Genomic DNA, 16073 nt, shown 5'->3' with positions numbered 1-16073 from the left:
GCCCTCAGACTGCAGCCTGCAGCCCCAGGGCATCCCCACATCAGCTCCTTTTTCTTCAGAGTCCAGCCCAAGAAGACAGAGAAATGATTTTACTAAGCAGGGATGGCAGGGTGCTTACAGACTGTTAATTAGTGCTATTGTGCTCAGGTGTCCCCTCCTCTTTCTATTCTTCCTTCTCTCTTTCCTTCTCATCCTCTTCCTGTCACAGCAGCAGCAGCCACAGCTCACTGCAGCTGAGAAATGACCCTCAGCTCCAATAATCTCCCCTAAGCTCCATCACAGAGTCACCGTGAGGCCTCCCCAGGCATTTCTTTGGGAAGAAGTCCGCTTTCTGCTGCAGCATGTTCAATAACAGCCTGCGCAGCAGCGTTAAATTAGTTTTAATCCTGAAAGCTGTGGAGAAAGTCTGCTTTTAGTGAAGAGCTCTGCAGGGACATTCATTTGCTAAATCCCCGAACACACCACAAAGCTTCTGAGTCCATCCTTGGCCTTCAAAACCCTGAAAGCTTTGGGTGAGGGGAGCAAACTGAGGCCATCGATTAACGGCAGGACATGTCCTCACTTCACAGCAGGAGTCTGTATCTACCTGCTCAGAGAGCAGGATGGGATTAAAGAGGCTGAGGTCTAGTGATGGGAAACTTGATTCTTTTTACTGAGTCGAGTTTAAATGAGTCACTCACCAAAGTGAATCGGGTTTTTGAGTCATTTGAGTCACTCGAGTCAGTTACCCAGAAAGTGCATAGAAATTCATACCAGCAAAATGATTGAAAAGGACAATGAATACACTCCAATGTGGAAAAAAAGAGTGAAAGATCAACATATATAAAAATAACTTTTATTTTTCTAACTCACAAATAAAATAAGATTAAATTAGGTTAATATAACTGAGAAAAATTACAAAGTTCAAACAGTGCAACATTAGAAAAAATAACTATGTACAATAAATCAAAAGTGAAATAAAACCTCTTGACAAATATGAAAAAAAAAAAAACGAACATAGCTTAAACAATAGTGAAATAAAAATCAAGTGTCAGCAGTCATCAAAAAGTCACCCCTCCTTTAAAATGAATTGTACACACAACAAATTAGCATTCAGGAAAATGGTCTCACGAACCTTTCCAGGACTGAGACTGTAATGCTATGTACATTCGCTTGCGAGTGACTCGTATGAGTGATTCTGTGAGTGCGTAAGTGCTGATTCTCCTCACTTCAAGTGAGGAGAATCCTATGTGCTAAATGTTGAGCCATGCTACGTATGTTTGAGCTGGCGAGCGACTCATATGTGCTTTGAGTCATACTGTGAGTGAGTTAGTGATCCGTATGTACTGTGGGTGAGTTAATGACCCGTATACACTGTGAGTTGAGCCATTCTACATACCAGCCATTCTCCCGTGATGTGAGTGAGGGGCTGGGCTACCGTGAGCTTTGTACTGAGTCAGTCAATGAGACATTTGGGGCAAAGAATCATGATTCTCGAGTCAGTAAAGTGATTCTCGGGTATTGAACGATTCGTTCATGATTCGCACAACACTACTGAGGTCCGCTTAGGAACATGTCTGAACATGTCTGAACACAAGAAATGTGTTAATGAGGATGATAAATTGACCACTTCAAGTGAGGAGAATGGTTTAAATAACGTGTGGATTGGTAATTAGGATTAAACAAGCAGATTCTGTGAGGCCTTAAATGTGTTAACCTGAGTGAGTGGAGCTGAAAGCCTCAGGACAGAGAGAATTAGGAGTAATGGATGGTTAGGAGCTGAATCACTGCTGGAGTGCCTATTAAATATGTCATTTAAATTTAGTGACCATGGAACCTGCTGACTCAGGACCTGCAACCTGCAGGAATGGCAGGGTTCAGCACTAATTCAGGCCCCGTTTACACGGAGACTCCCGCAACGATTCTTCCTTTGCGTTTTCAAAAGCCACCCGCGTTTACATGAGGACGGCATGAAAACGATCCGCGTTCATACGACTCCAGGAGGACAAGTCTCTTCTTCTGTTCTTTCTTTTTCTGCCGTTTTGTTGTGTGAGACGGTCGGCAATCCAACCATAACACGCATTACCGCCACCTACTGGCTCAACTGGAAATGTGGCTGAGCGCGGAGCCTTCACCTAAAACTGCGAGTGCGCATGCGGTGACGTCAGCGGTTCACCCTGAGACGCTCCGCTTTGTGTTTACACGAAGCTGGATGGAGGAGCGGATTCAGATCTTTCCACTCTGGGGAGCGTTTTCAAAAGTTTGCATTTTCACTGAAAACGCAACGTGGTCTCGTCTAAACGGAAGGCAAAAACGCAACGAAATGTTTGCGGAATCGACCGTTTTCGGCGTCGTGTAAACGGGGCCTTAGTCCAGCCTGAGGCCCACTGCAGGGGGCAGTAGTTTCTGTATGCTGAAAATCAGAGGGAGGAAGCAGCAGGAGCACAAAACGACTCAGTAACGAGGAAGTAGACATCAGCAGCTCCAATGTGGGGAGATAAAAATAAACAATAATAGTGAAATAACATTGTCTTTAAAGAGTGTAACAGCTCAAACCTGCTCACACACCTTCAACTCCAGCAACCTGCCTGTTTCATCCTGAGGCCCAGAAAGACAGTCTGCTGTCTAATTATCAGCCTGTATTAAACATTAGGCTGTGATAAACATCAGACTGTTAAAAACATCATAATATCATAAACATTATACACATCATACTGTTATAAGCATCACACTGTGATAAACATTAGGCTGTGATAAACATCAGACTGTATTCATATTATAAACATTAGGCTGTTAAAAAAAACATCAGGCTGTTAAAAACAGAAGCCTGTTATAATCATCAGCCTGTTGTTACCACCAGGCTGTTGTTGCCTCTTCTCCTGACACAGTGGAAAACAGAGAGAGAAAAATCAACACCTGGAGTATTAAAGCAGGGTTTGAACCATAGGAGGAGAATGTGTTTTCGTGTGCATACACACAGCTTCAGAGCCAGAGAGTGGAGTCCCTGCAGGAACATGCAGCCTTTGAACGCCTCTCTGTAGCATGGAGGAACAAAGTGTGTGTTTGAAGTGTGAACATGTTGGATCAGAGTTTGTGTTTCTCTCTCTCAGCTGCAGGCTCACCTCCTGCCTCCTTTCTTTCCAGAAAAGTCTCTGAGCTCCACTTTCTCTGAAGGTGAAGCTGAATGAGACTCACTGTTCCAGGATGTAAATATCAGGGGTTACAGACATGGAGGGCGGCTCTGTGATTGACAGCTAAATTATTCAATTACAGACTTCAGCTTGTCTGTCCTACAGGCTCCCTGCTCAGGGTACCACTGCAGCGGAGGGGAAAGGACGAGAGGAGGTTCACACTCTGTCAGCATGCAAAGGAGCATGTTCAGATTCAACATGTTCAGGTTCAGGTGTGTTCAATATCAGCATTCAACATGTTCAGGTTCAGGTATAGGTTCAGGTGTGTCACTGTCAGTGTGCACAGGTTCAGGTGTGTTCACTGTCAGCTTTCAACATGTTAGCATTAACATGTTCAGATTCAGGTTCAGGTTCAGCTGGTCACTGTCAGTGCACAGGTTCAGGTTCCTGTCCAGGTTCACTGTTAGAATTTACAGGTTCATGTTCAGGTTAAGGTTGAGTCTGGGTCGGGTCGAAGTCCATGGGCTTACACATACACACACATGAAGTCACATGACACACACACAACCTCAGACTCAACGCCTTCTTTGGCTCCATTACAGTTCAGCTGTAGAGGGTTGATGTGCACGTGCCTGAGTAAGGCAGCGTGCACACCCCTCAGTGGCTGAGCAGTGACAGTTTATGTTTGTTGCTATCATGTGCTTATATGCTGAGGTGTTTTTTTGTCTTAATCTCAAACTACGCCCCCTGTTGGGAATAGTCTGGAATTGACCTTTTTCCCCTCTCTTCTCCCATTGTTTTTATTTCATGTCTATTGCAAAGAGGCGCTGGGTAGCTGGCAGCTCCTTGGTTCATCCCAATTCTGTGTTTCCCCATGTTTGTTTTCTTATAAGTCTTAAAAGGGATGTAGCTGAAATAAAATTTCCCCTCAGGGATCAATTAACTAGTCTGATTCTGAATTTGATTGTCAGATTTTATATGTTCAGGTTCGGGTTCAGGTGTGTTCACTGTCAGATATTACAGGTTTAGGTTCAGGTGTGTTTATTGTCAGTGTGCACAAGCTAGGTTCAGGTAAATGTGTGTTCACTAACAGTATTCACAGGTTCAGTTCAGGTGTGTTCTCTCTGTCGGCGAGTACAGGTTCAGGTCAGGTTAAGGCTCAGGTGTGTTCACTCTGTCTGCACAAACAGGTTCAGAGTTGACTTTCCTGACAGTTCAGTCAGGACCACTTTGTCAAAATAAACTTGATCAAAAAAACTTGCACAGTTTCATTTGGCTGTATGGTTCTGTTCTGGGGCTCCCTGCTCTTCCACGTGCTTGCTTGGAAAGCCTGAGGCAGGAAGAGCACAGCTTCCTGCTCATCATGAGCCATCATGAACGACATAAGCAGGGAGTGCTGAGGAAGACCATCAGCCCATGGCTTTTAGGGTGGATACAGGAGCAACCATAGCCGCTGTTGTTGCTGCTCCTTTGCGGAACGAATGAGGTGTGTGGCGTTCTGGAGGGAGACCACAGAGTTGGCACAGGAGACGAAGGCGTGAGGTGAACCAAGCTCGTGACAGGGGCTCCCCTCCCTCTGTGACAAACAGCGGCTCCTGAGGACTGGCCTGGGCACGGCTCCTCAGACAGTGGACCATGGAAGACAGTGGTTTGTGAATTTTGGTTGATGCTCCTCTCCTATCTCTGTCATTTTTAGAATGTTTCAAGAGAACAGAAAAGTAATGACTGTGTAGTACTACGTCATTAATGGTGAGGTCTCGAGAGGGCTCAAAGGATCGTGATCGCGTTGTGAATTCACCGCACCTTAAGAACTCATAAAAGCAGTGAGGAAGACCGTTTCTAACAGTTAGTCTGTATATGACCGGAAGCACCCTTTCCTTAAGTGAGAGATTAATTTGTGCTAAAGTGGAGGAGTGAAAGAGAGACAAATGTCATTGACTTGTGGTTTTTATTTAAAGCTGTTTAGAAGAAGCTTAATTGAAGGATTTTCTAGTAAACTGAAGGTAGACAGATCCAAGCAACGCAGGTGAAACTGGACACCTGTGAGGAGGCCTTTGATGGAGAACGGCTGCATTTTGTGAGACTGAAAACATTGAACCAGAAATGCACAAACAATGGGAATACTTATAGGAAGAACAGCAACAGAAAAGGGGGAACACAATGCGGTGAAATAGGACCATGCAGAGTCATATAATTTTAATGTAGATTTGCATCTGAAAGTGTATATGTCTACAAGCAACCTCATTATCCAATCCTGGAATGTGGGCTGCACGATTAAAGTTCTTCAGCACGGATTCCCAGGTTATACCCCTTAAAAATCTGTTCATAGATGGAATGGTGGAGCATCCTTTGTTTATAATGTGAACAGCTGCTCCATTGTCACAAGAGAAAATAATTTCCTTCCTAGACCAGGATTTTCTCCAGAGAAGATAGCCATAGTGATTGCGTATATTACCATTCCAAGAACAAGCACTAGCTGGCAGCAATGACAATTCTTTTGGCCATGCATCAGCAAACCACTGGTTATCGAAGAACCCCCAAAAACCTGTGGAGGGAGCTGCATCGGTGAATAAACTAATGGCCAAAGACGATTCTGTATAATCGTTATAGAAAAACAAAATGCCATTCCATTTCTCGAGCAGCAAAGACCAGAACCGGAGCTCTGGTCTGCACCCTTCATCCAGAGTAAATGTATCATGAAGCTTTTCGACTGATTTTGAGAGGTCAAGAAGCCTGGATAAAAATGAATGGCCTTGAGGAATCACGTGCATGGCGAAATTGAAATGACCTAGCAGAGAGAGCAGATCTCTTTTTGAAATGGATTCTGACACCTGAACTAACGCTACACTTGATTTGGTGTTGCTGTGTAACAGCACAAACGTCTGAACCTGAACTTTCTCTTAATGTGGAAGATTAAAAAACTTAAGCCATGAAGTTTCTTTCACCATATTAAAAAAACAGGGAAATCTTCCAGTGTGTGTGTGTATGTGTGTGTGTGTGTGTGTGTGTGTGTGTGTGTGTGTGTGTGTGTGTGTGTTTGTGTGTGTGTGTGTGTGTGTGTGTGTGTGTGTGTGTGTGTGTGTGTGTGTGTGTGTGTGTGTGTGTGTGTGGATTTGGCGCCCCTTGTGGACACTCAGAGCATCAGTAGTCCTGGTTTTGGTTTTACGGTCTTCAAGTGTCTGGATGAAGATGATCTAATCCAGTTAGTCTTTGATAGAGCAGTGATCTGGATGATTTGAGTGGTCCTGCAGGTGGCGCTGACATCTCTGCAGAGCTCAGTCCTTCCTGTGTCTGAGCAGACCTGAAGCTGCAGCTCTGACAGAGTCCACATGCTCCTTTCAGTCATCAGGTTGAGGCTCTGGGCTCTGACTGAGAGACGGTTTCTCCCTCTGCTCCTCTAAGAATGAGCTGACAGGCCTTTCTCCACCCTTCATCCTGAACTCACACTTTGGATGGGCTAATCTGACTCTTTGCTTTGGATTCATTCACTAATTCTCCCCGTGTGGAGATTTTTAATCCAAGTAATTCAGCGTTCACTCCTCTTTTCTTCTGCCTCTGGGTGACTCTTCCTCACCTTCACCTCCTCCTCTCCTCTGCCCCTCTCAGGCCACTTTGAGCTTGTTAAAAAGGGATGAATCTGTCTCTCACCACTGGACTATAACAGCCAGAAATATCTCTGCTCTCAGAAAGTTCCTCTACACACTAATTTGAGTCTGGATCCTCTGATGGAGGCCCCCTGGGGCTCCTTTGGGGCACTTTGGGGTCTGAAGGGTTGAAGAAGGATAATGTATCTTCTGGGCAGGACTTTTATCAGCCTCCAGACTTTACAGAGCCTGGTCTGTCCTGGGGGAGGCTGTGCTCTGAGTCAAAAGTCTCACTCTGAGTCCTCTGAGTCTGGATTCAAACACAGACGGGTCTCAAGTGTTTAAACCTCCTGCTGTGATGAGGTCACAGAGGGTCATGTGACGAGATGATAAGCACCTGGAGTAAGTCCGCTCCACTTTTGCTCGTCATTTAGACCCATGATTAAAAAGTGGCTCATAAAGGGCCAGTCCTGAGTTCAGAGTTCAGGGCTGTGATCAGTCCTCAGACCCTGACCCTGTCTGACACACGTCTGGGTCAGGAGTGACCTCCTCCTGGAGCTCAAAACATGTGCTCCACCTGACAACTGACATGCTCTCAACCTCCAACTGGGACACAAGCATGTGAAGTAGAGCTGGTTCAGGATGAGAGAGGAAGCGTCCCCATCACTTCAAAAACCAGAGCAGAGACCCAGACTTAGAGAGGAAGCATCCCCATCACTTCAGAAACCAGAGCAGAGACCCAGACTTAGAGAGGAAGCGTCCCCATCACTTCAAAAACCAGAGCAGAGACCCAGACTCAGAGAGGAAGGGTCCCCATCACTCCAGAAACCAGAGCAGGGACTTAGAGATCATGGAAACAATCCCTTTGGCAGGTTTCTTGTCCCTATAACACAAATCTGAGGCTATGGAGTAAGTGGTTGATATCACACTCTGTGTACGGACCCTGAGGAGCCCAATGTGGTCCAGGCTCTGACCTGTGGCCTTTTACCTGGTCCTCAGGACACGGTCACACTGGCAAACTGTGCCGTGCTTAAGCACGTTTCAGCCCTAAAGCACATTTTGAATAGCCAGTGTGACCGAGACTGTGCTGTGCTTGAGCCGGATTCACTTCTCTGCTTTGGCACGCCGCGGAGAGGTGAGCTTTGGCACGGTTTACTTCATGCAAGCGTACAAGAATCTTGAGGTACGATGGCCATGAGCGTATCTCTCGACAATCATCCTAAACGAAGCGGGAGTTAGAGGGCTGTGTCAGGCCTGCTTAAGCACAGCACAGCATGGCCAGTGTGACTGCGCCCTCCGTCTCTGCTGTGTCGCGCTCCCCCCTCTAGATAACGTCATACAGCCTGAGAATGATCAGTGTTCAGCCAACAGGTGAGCAGAAGGTGGTGCGCGTTGAGGTGAAGCAGTCTCCTTACAGGAAGCCTGCAGCTATCTCAAATTAACAGTGTTCCCTGACACAGGCTGTTCCCCTCTGTGAGCTGACTGTCTGTGCTGCAAACGTCTGCACGCTCCACAGACCCTGCGCTGCCTGAGCCCACCGCAGAGAGGAGCTTCAGCTGAGTCTCACTGATCTACAGCCTCTTCAAAGGTCACAGACAGATCCTTATCCTTATGACATTTATTCAGTGCACCATTTTCCTAACTTAAATTGTGTATATATTTTGTATTTACTCTGTGTAGAGTTCTTTATTTAATATTGTAATAATTATTATTCTTTTTCTACTTAAACTCTATTTTTCTACTCTTGTAATTCTATCCACGTTTGTACTGAGAGAGTGCAGTTTAAACCGGAGTCAAGTTCCTTGTATTCTTGAAAATACTTGGCCAATAAAGGTGATTCTGATTCTCAAACACTAGGACTGACCTGTGTTCACTGGGTCTGAGACTAAATCTGAGACTGAACCTGAGATTAAACAGGAGATTAAATCTGAGACTGAGCTTTAAACTAAACGTGAGACTAAGTCTCAGACTAAGTCTCAGACTTAACCTCAGACTTAACCTCAGTATAAACCTGGGACTAAAACCCTTCCGACCGAAGGGTACCAGGAAGTGGGACGGCTTGTCTGGGTTATTTAGGGACCTGTCCTGGGATCAGTCAGTGGAAATACCACAAAATGCCTACTGTGCCAAGACGAACCGGACTGAACCACTTGGTGGAAACGGGGCTAAACAGGACTTGGTGTTGGAGAGTTTTTCACCCTGTGAGGGTTTCCTGAGGATCCATGGTCTGATTCAGCCCCTCAGACTGAAGAATGAAGCTCCTCAGACCCTGACCCAGATATCAAGAGACATGTTTGATGGCTCTGACCCTGGCGCTGGTCCTGAGCTCAGAGTTTATAAATGAGTTTGTCTCTGCAGCTGTGGAGGCTGATTCCCTCTTCACTGAGGTTTTAAGGCTGAGTGTTTCTCAGTCTGAGACGGAAGGGGGACAGGAGCAGACCCTCAGAGACCTCAGACACAGCGGGGTTGGATTTATCCGCTGAGAATCTGCTGCTCTCTGGACGAAGATGTTTTATTCAGAGAAGATGCTTTGTGCAGATTATGGGATTAGCTAAATGAGTGTGTTTGTGCGTCAGACCTGATTTCAGCTCCCCAAACAGGAAGAGCTGAGAGTGTGACGGTGAAGGAGGAGCGCTTATAAACACCATGGACTCCTCCATTTGACATTTTTAGCGAGTTCCAGCAGTTTGAAGAGAGCATCTGTGCACGCTGGCCCGGCTCTGATCTCTGATAAACACAGGGAGGAAACAACCTTTTCTTCTTCTGGCTCTGAGATAACAAAATAATTAACTGAGATATGAGGATAAGAGCAGGGAGGAGGAAACCTGCAAGCCAAGCCTGAGTGCTCCTCTTCTGTTCATGGGTAGGAGGCAGCGGCGTTATCAGATGGCGTGTCAGATGAAGGAGGAGGATGTGTTCACATGTTAAAAAAAGAAAACATTATGTGGTCCGGTCCGATCAGCTGTTCTCTGAGTGCTTGATTCCCGCTCTCTCAGGTCACATGACTTCCTGCTCCTCACAGCTCCGTGCCCTGGCGCGTGGCAGATTTGAACTCCTGTCACAGTTCTGTACTCATGGGCTGATAAACACTGCCAATCCGACTACAAGGTGAATATCACATAAAAGGGTAACGCAGTGGCAGTTAGTAAAGCCAGAGACGCTACTGGTTGAAGAATACCATGCTGATGGGTCAAATCAACGCTGACTGTTTCTGCTGAGTTTTTTCTTTACACCCTGAAGCTCCTCACACTGCTGTGGCCCAGAGGAGATCAATCTTGATTAAATCAATGCTGTTTATATGAATATATAAACTTCATGTGGTGATGTTTCATCAAACACTGACTAAAACAGTAGAAAAAAACATGTATGGATGAGATGTCATTTTTTATTAGAGATGATAGTAATACAGTGCTCTATATCTAAACAAGGAGGAAGACACAAAGTTAGCTCACCATGTGGAATCACTTTTACATTATCATCATGATCAGAATGGACCGCTGGAAAAAGGAAGGTATTTATATGGAAAACTGTGGCTGTTGTCACCTTTTATATCATAAGACAATTTGTGCCTTTATTCTGTTGTACGTTGACTGTACTTTGAGGGTGACAGAAGAAATAAAATCAGATATTTTCAAATAGTTACCACTGGTGGGATCAAATCCACGGCAAAAGTAAAACCTAAGTTATTGTCCATTCCACTCTAACCATTTAGCCACTGACTTTCCTGCATTGGGAACAGAGAGTCTAGTATCTGACATGTCTTGATTCACGGTTATTCCAGTCTAGTATGACAGGGGGGTACACCAGTCAAAGGATAACCCTGGTGTCCTAAGGCATGCACAGGGAGGACGGAAACCTCCTGTGGAGCTGAAGGACAAAAGCTCGCTTGATCTTGATTTTCAGTATGAATACGGACCGTGAAAGTGGGGCCTCATGATCCTTTTGACTTTTGGGGTTTTAAGCAGCAGGTGTCAGAAAAGTTACCAAAAGGTCTAGATTTATGTTTCCGAACAAAAACATCATTAATTACAGTTCTAGATGAATTTATTGTGACACGTGTGTTTCACAAGGCGTCTTTCAGAAGCTTGTCAGACCTTCTCTGAGAGGCAGTTAAGGTAAGCCTGACCATAAGCCTGCCCGGGACCAGGCATGTCGCACTGGCTAATTTACCATGGTTACCAAGCCACGCTAGCCCTAAGCCTCGTTTGTGGAACCCAACTCTCGCTAAAGTTAGCAAGGCTAACCTAAAGCCAGGCTTTGAGCTAAGCCAGGTGTGTGGAATACTGCCCCCCCCCGGACTCAGAACTCAGCTCAGATAACAATGGCCTTTGTGTCTGTGGCGTCCATCAGAGCTGCATTAGACATAGAGACCTCTCAGAAAACACCAGTCCACATCTACAGGAAGTGAAGGCTCCACAGAAACGAAAAGGTCACTATTAGCTGAGGACAAGTACACAGAGGGACATGCACTAAGCCAAAGGTCAGCTGTTCATTACCTCCAGTCTGTTCGCCATGAGGCACCAGACCCAAATAAGGCGAGGGCAGAAACACAGACTGGGGTTGAGTTCTGTGTTCCATCAGATCAAGAGTCTGTTTTTAGACTGGAACACTTCTGAAAGTCCAAACTGTGAAGTCAGAACCTGACCACATGGAAGAAACTGAACTCTGATGGTCTCTGGACCCAGGAAGAAAGAGACAGTGGAGCATGTAGACCCAAAGTTTACTCTTTTATTTCTTTAATACATACATAGATTCAGGATGTACAGCACCAGAGGACCAATCAGAGACGAGCGTTCAGCCTGAGGACTCACTTCAGCCAGATGTATTTGTCTCCGACATCTTCGTTATAACCAGGAGCATACCTTTTCCCCGGGAGCTGCAGGGACACACAAAAGGAACATCCATTAATGAGAGACACGAGGACACGTTGGGAACAGCTGAGTCACAGACAGAGACCTTCACCAAACACTGATCTGTATGTTCAGGACAAATCTTCATCAGCGAGGCTCAGACAGAGCCGACGTGATGATCTGATGGGGAGATCTTGGCTGAGAGCCTGTCTCTACATGTGTTGACTCACCTTTGAAAACAACCTCCCTCTCAGTCCCATCTTTATCTCTACCTTTCCTCTTTTTAATAAAGTGTGCTGGAATAAAACTCGTCTTTCTGAGGCTTTGTACTGTTTACTTCTCTCTGTTTGTTGGAGAGTACTCCACCGCTCGCTTCAGCTGATCCTGGCTCAGAGCTAAATGTCAGGTCTCAGCCTCCTGTAGCATCACACACACCACGTTTTGCTTGTTGTTGAGGAGAGACAAAAAAGTCTCCAGTCAATAAACAGAAAAGGTCAGCCCTGAGTGTTTCTGATGGCTCTGAAGGACGGGGGAATCTTCCATATCTCTGGAACTACCAGCCGCTCTGTAACAGGCTAAAAGAAATGACACATGTCACAGGCTCACTGAGGGTTTAAGGGGTTTTAGGGTTCTCTAACTCCTGTTAGGAGGTTCAACAGGTAAAAACATGCCACGGTGTCAGACTACAGCTCAGCTCACTATCTGATGACTTTACCATGGATCATTACCATCACCAGACAACACAACATCTCAGACTGACGAGAAAGAGCTCAGGTGAGTCCAGAATCCAGCTCTGTTCAGTCTCTACCTCTCTGAGCAAACTGATGATTCTTAGTGACATGCTGCCCCCTCCTGTCCATCTGGGGAACAGCACCAAGACGACAGCAAGGACCATCACTTCCTGCTGAGCCGCTGCTCTTAAGAGCTGTGATCACACTAAACACTGATCCATCCACACACACACACACACACACACACACACACACACACACACACACACACACACACACACACACACACACACACACACACACACACACACACACACACACACAGAGCTGTAGAGAGGACGATGGATGGGTGTGCTGCTGTCCTCCTGCTGAGCTGTAATAAAAGCTGAGCTGAATTATTGGAGAGGATGAGGAACGAGCTCTGAGGATCCTCTCCATCACCTCTCTAACTCTATGTGTGCAGGAGGACATTAAGCTATTCCGCTAATAAAAGAGACCACACACACTCACTGCTCTGCACATGGTGCTCTGAAGGAAAAAAGAGCAAACAGAACAGAACTCTGAACAGCCCCGTTTTCACACCTTCACTGGCTCTGCAGCAGCTCTGTCTACAGATGTTGGGTCCAATGAGAGCAGAGACCAACGACTGGAGCGCTGTTTGTAAGCCTGCCGTATAATCTGATCCAGGCCCTTTCCCCACCCTGTACCTATGCTGAGGTGACCTTCAGTTTCACCTCTGAAGCTCTGCAGGAGTGGAGCAGATCTCACAGATGGTTGGAGACATGAGTTTATTTTCATCAGGGAAGTCTAGAACAAGCCAAGCATCACCTCATGACATACAGATGAGGCCTGTGCAGGGTTCTGCTGGTTCTGAGATGGTCTGATCAGCTGCTCTCTAATAGGGACGAGTGTTTCCACCTGTTCGTTTTTACGTACCGCTCTGAAGGCAAAGTATTTCTGGTCGTACTCGTGGGCCCCGATGGTTATCTCTGGCAGGAACAAGGGTACATGGGTGAGCCCGGCCACCCTCTGCTTGTCCTCCACACTGTGGGACAAACAGGAGACAGCTTGAGGACAGGTGTTACAGTCCACGAGGTAGCAGCAGAAAAATGATTAGACTCCTCTGGTGGTCTCTCTTTTCTGTGAAATCTGTGTTTCTCTGAGGAGTTCTGGTCATGTACTTACAGCATCCTCATGTGGTGGTAGGTGGTGTCATCCTGCTCCAGCCAAGGTCCTTTCTCAAACTTTAAATACTCGATATCCTCGGCCACCTGAGAACCAAACACAATCAATACTCTGCTCAAACAGACTGTTCCTCTACATCTCTATGCCTGAGATCCTTTGGCAGAGCTCAGGTGTCTGTAACAGCTAACGCCTCCTCTTACCCTTTCGATGTCCAGGGCCTGGGTTGCATCATAAGCCAGGACCTCTGACATCTCACTGAAAGAAGAAAACAAAGTCTCAGGGTTAGTTTGAAGTCTGATTTCATGTCACTGAGCTCTTTTCAGATCTGCTACGGTTCAAACACTCACCTGATCTGAGGCAGGAAAGACTTCTTGTAGGAGTCCTCAATGGCCTTCAGGTACGACAGGGGAACGTTCTGCAGGAGAGGCTGAGTGCAGAAATATGTCATCAGAAAATTTTTAACAACAGTCTTCAGCTCTCTTCATCCTTCACAACCTCATGTTTACAATCATCTGATGTCTTTCTCTGCTCAGGCTGTAGGAGGTCATCCTCTCAGAGAGGAGGTAATAATCAAAAAGGCGATTCTCTGCCACAGACGACAGTTTGGTGTTTATCTACCTTTCCACTTTGTTTCAGCTTCTTCTGCACCTCCTCGGCGGGCAGGTCGATGTAGATAGTGAGGTGAGGAGGTAAGAACTCACAGATGCTGATGCCTTTGATCTCATTATAGTGCTGCACACCTGCAGAACACACAGATACATCTCAAAGGAACATGTCACATGTACATCACAGATCCTTAGATAACGGTTCAACAATCTGCCTCTCTGCAGTGACAGTGGACACTCACACTCCTTCCTGATGTATCCCTCCTTGAACATGGCTTCCAGGAAGACCATGTCACTGAAGGGAGAACGCTCCAGGACCACTCCTTGGCCTTCAGACAGAAAAACAGGAAGTTAGTGACCCATAAATCCTATCACATCAGCATCTGTTAGACGGCAGTTGTCTGTGCACCTGTGGTGAGCATGTGCTCTATGGCATCAGAGTACTGAAGGAGTCTCATAATGTACATCCAGCTCTGCAGCCTGTAGCTGTTTCCATCGGCTGCTTTAGGGTCTGTGTAGAACTTCTCCAGGCTGCACATCCCATTAAAGTCCACAGGGAGCGGGACCTTCTCTTCTGTCATCTTGTCCATGTAGAAAGTGTCCGGCTCGGGCATGTAGAGCATCCCTGAGGACAGAGAAGGAGTCATTGTTCACAGTATGATAGAAGAGGGTTCTCATGTAGACATGTAACCCTCACTTAGACAACAAACTGGGAGATCTCTCAAGCTGTCAGGAGAATTGTAGTAATACCGAGCTTGTCGGCCAGCTTCTGAGCCAAAGCTCCTTTTCCAGACGCTAAGTTTCCATCCACTGAGATGATTTTGCTGTGCTGGGATAAGCGTGGTGTTGTCCTCTCACCCAGCGCATACGCCCACCAGCCATACCGTAGACTTTTCACTGAGCTGGTGTGAAGACCTGCCTGGATAATAAGGAAACAACCTTACCAAGTAACTACAGGTCAACACTGATTAATGCCACGCTACTGTACAATCAGGCAAAACATAAAACTCTACATTTAGCTTCTACCCTTACAATAACACAAGCATTAATAGAAACAGATATAATTAAATAAACATGCAGATTTCTCAGCCATTGGACCATGACCTAGTTCAATCATCCGATTTGTTGATCAGTTCGTAAATATAATTCCCTCTGTCAATGAGTGAGACACTGTCAGTTAAACAGTTACACACTAAGTATAAATACCAGGGTCGGTTTGGGTAAACTGAGGATTAGACTAGATGTAAACATGAGATCAACACACTTAGCATCTCTGAGGCTAACAAACCGAGCTAACAGACAAACCCTGAAAACAGGCATAAATAAAATAATTCAAGCGCCTTCAGGTCTTACTGTTCAGATACTACAATCTGTCAAAACACAGTGACAGGCCGGCTCCGGTGTTATCGATCGTTATTGTATCACATCATCGGCATTAGATCCTCTCTGCGACCCTGTGTGATGCTAACTGCTACCAGGCTGGCTCAGTTCGCAGTGTCAGCTCAGTTAGCAGTTAGCACCGTTAGCAATGTTAGCTTGTCCTTGTGAGTCTCTGGCAGGACAAATGGATCTTCTGGTAACTTTCTGTCTTTACCTTCTGTGAAACGTTAACCGCTTTACATACAGTCGCCCCAGACGGGATGACCATCCGGATCACCCTCAGGGCCATGGTTGCCTGTCCTCCAAAGACCCTCCAAAGGACTCTGAGACCTGTAAACCAGAGTTTGAGTGTGACGTCAGAGGTTGAGAGGCCGCTGCTCTTCTTCTCCTTGATCAACGGCAGTTAGCCTCCAGCGCTGTGTGTCAGCGCCGCCTGCTGACAAGGAGTTCTTTTTAATGTTCATATTATTCAGGTTATTGAAAAAGAAGAGGTTAACTCGCTAATATTTTCTCAACATCCTTCTGCACATCCGGGAATCCTCCCTGTGAAATCCCCTCTGTCATGTAGATGTCTGTTGTGTCTCCCAAGTCACTAATTTTACATTTTTAAGATGTTGTTGTTTGATTG

At 46.0% G+C, this 16073-nt stretch overlaps 1 protein-coding gene across 1 annotated transcript; it reads right to left on the bottom strand.

The window, feature by feature from the left end:
- Positions 1-11399: 11399 nt before the first annotated feature.
- Positions 11400-15824, bottom strand: ndufa10 (NADH:ubiquinone oxidoreductase subunit A10). The gene is made up of 10 exons (XM_074694811.1): positions 15660-15824; positions 14816-14984; positions 14475-14690; positions 14308-14394; positions 14079-14200; positions 13808-13887; positions 13661-13715; positions 13461-13546; positions 13212-13320; positions 11400-11570 (listed from the first exon to the last, which is right to left on the bottom strand). Exons 1-10 carry the CDS (start codon positions 15732-15734, stop codon positions 11502-11504), a joined length of 1068 nt encoding a protein of 355 aa, XP_074550912.1. The 5' UTR covers positions 15735-15824; the 3' UTR covers positions 11400-11501.
- Positions 15825-16073: the final 249 nt, after the last annotated feature.

The sequence above is a fragment of the Halichoeres trimaculatus genome, unplaced genomic scaffold (genome assembly GCF_033239565.1).
Source record: "Halichoeres trimaculatus isolate MK-OKI-2021-1 unplaced genomic scaffold, fHalTri1.1 fHalTri1_scaffold_19, whole genome shotgun sequence".
Classification (NCBI taxonomy): Eukaryota; Metazoa; Chordata; class Actinopteri; order Labriformes; family Labridae; genus Halichoeres; species Halichoeres trimaculatus.
The sequence above is the reverse complement of the archived record's forward strand: the minus strand, read 5'-3'. Positions and strand labels throughout refer to the sequence as shown.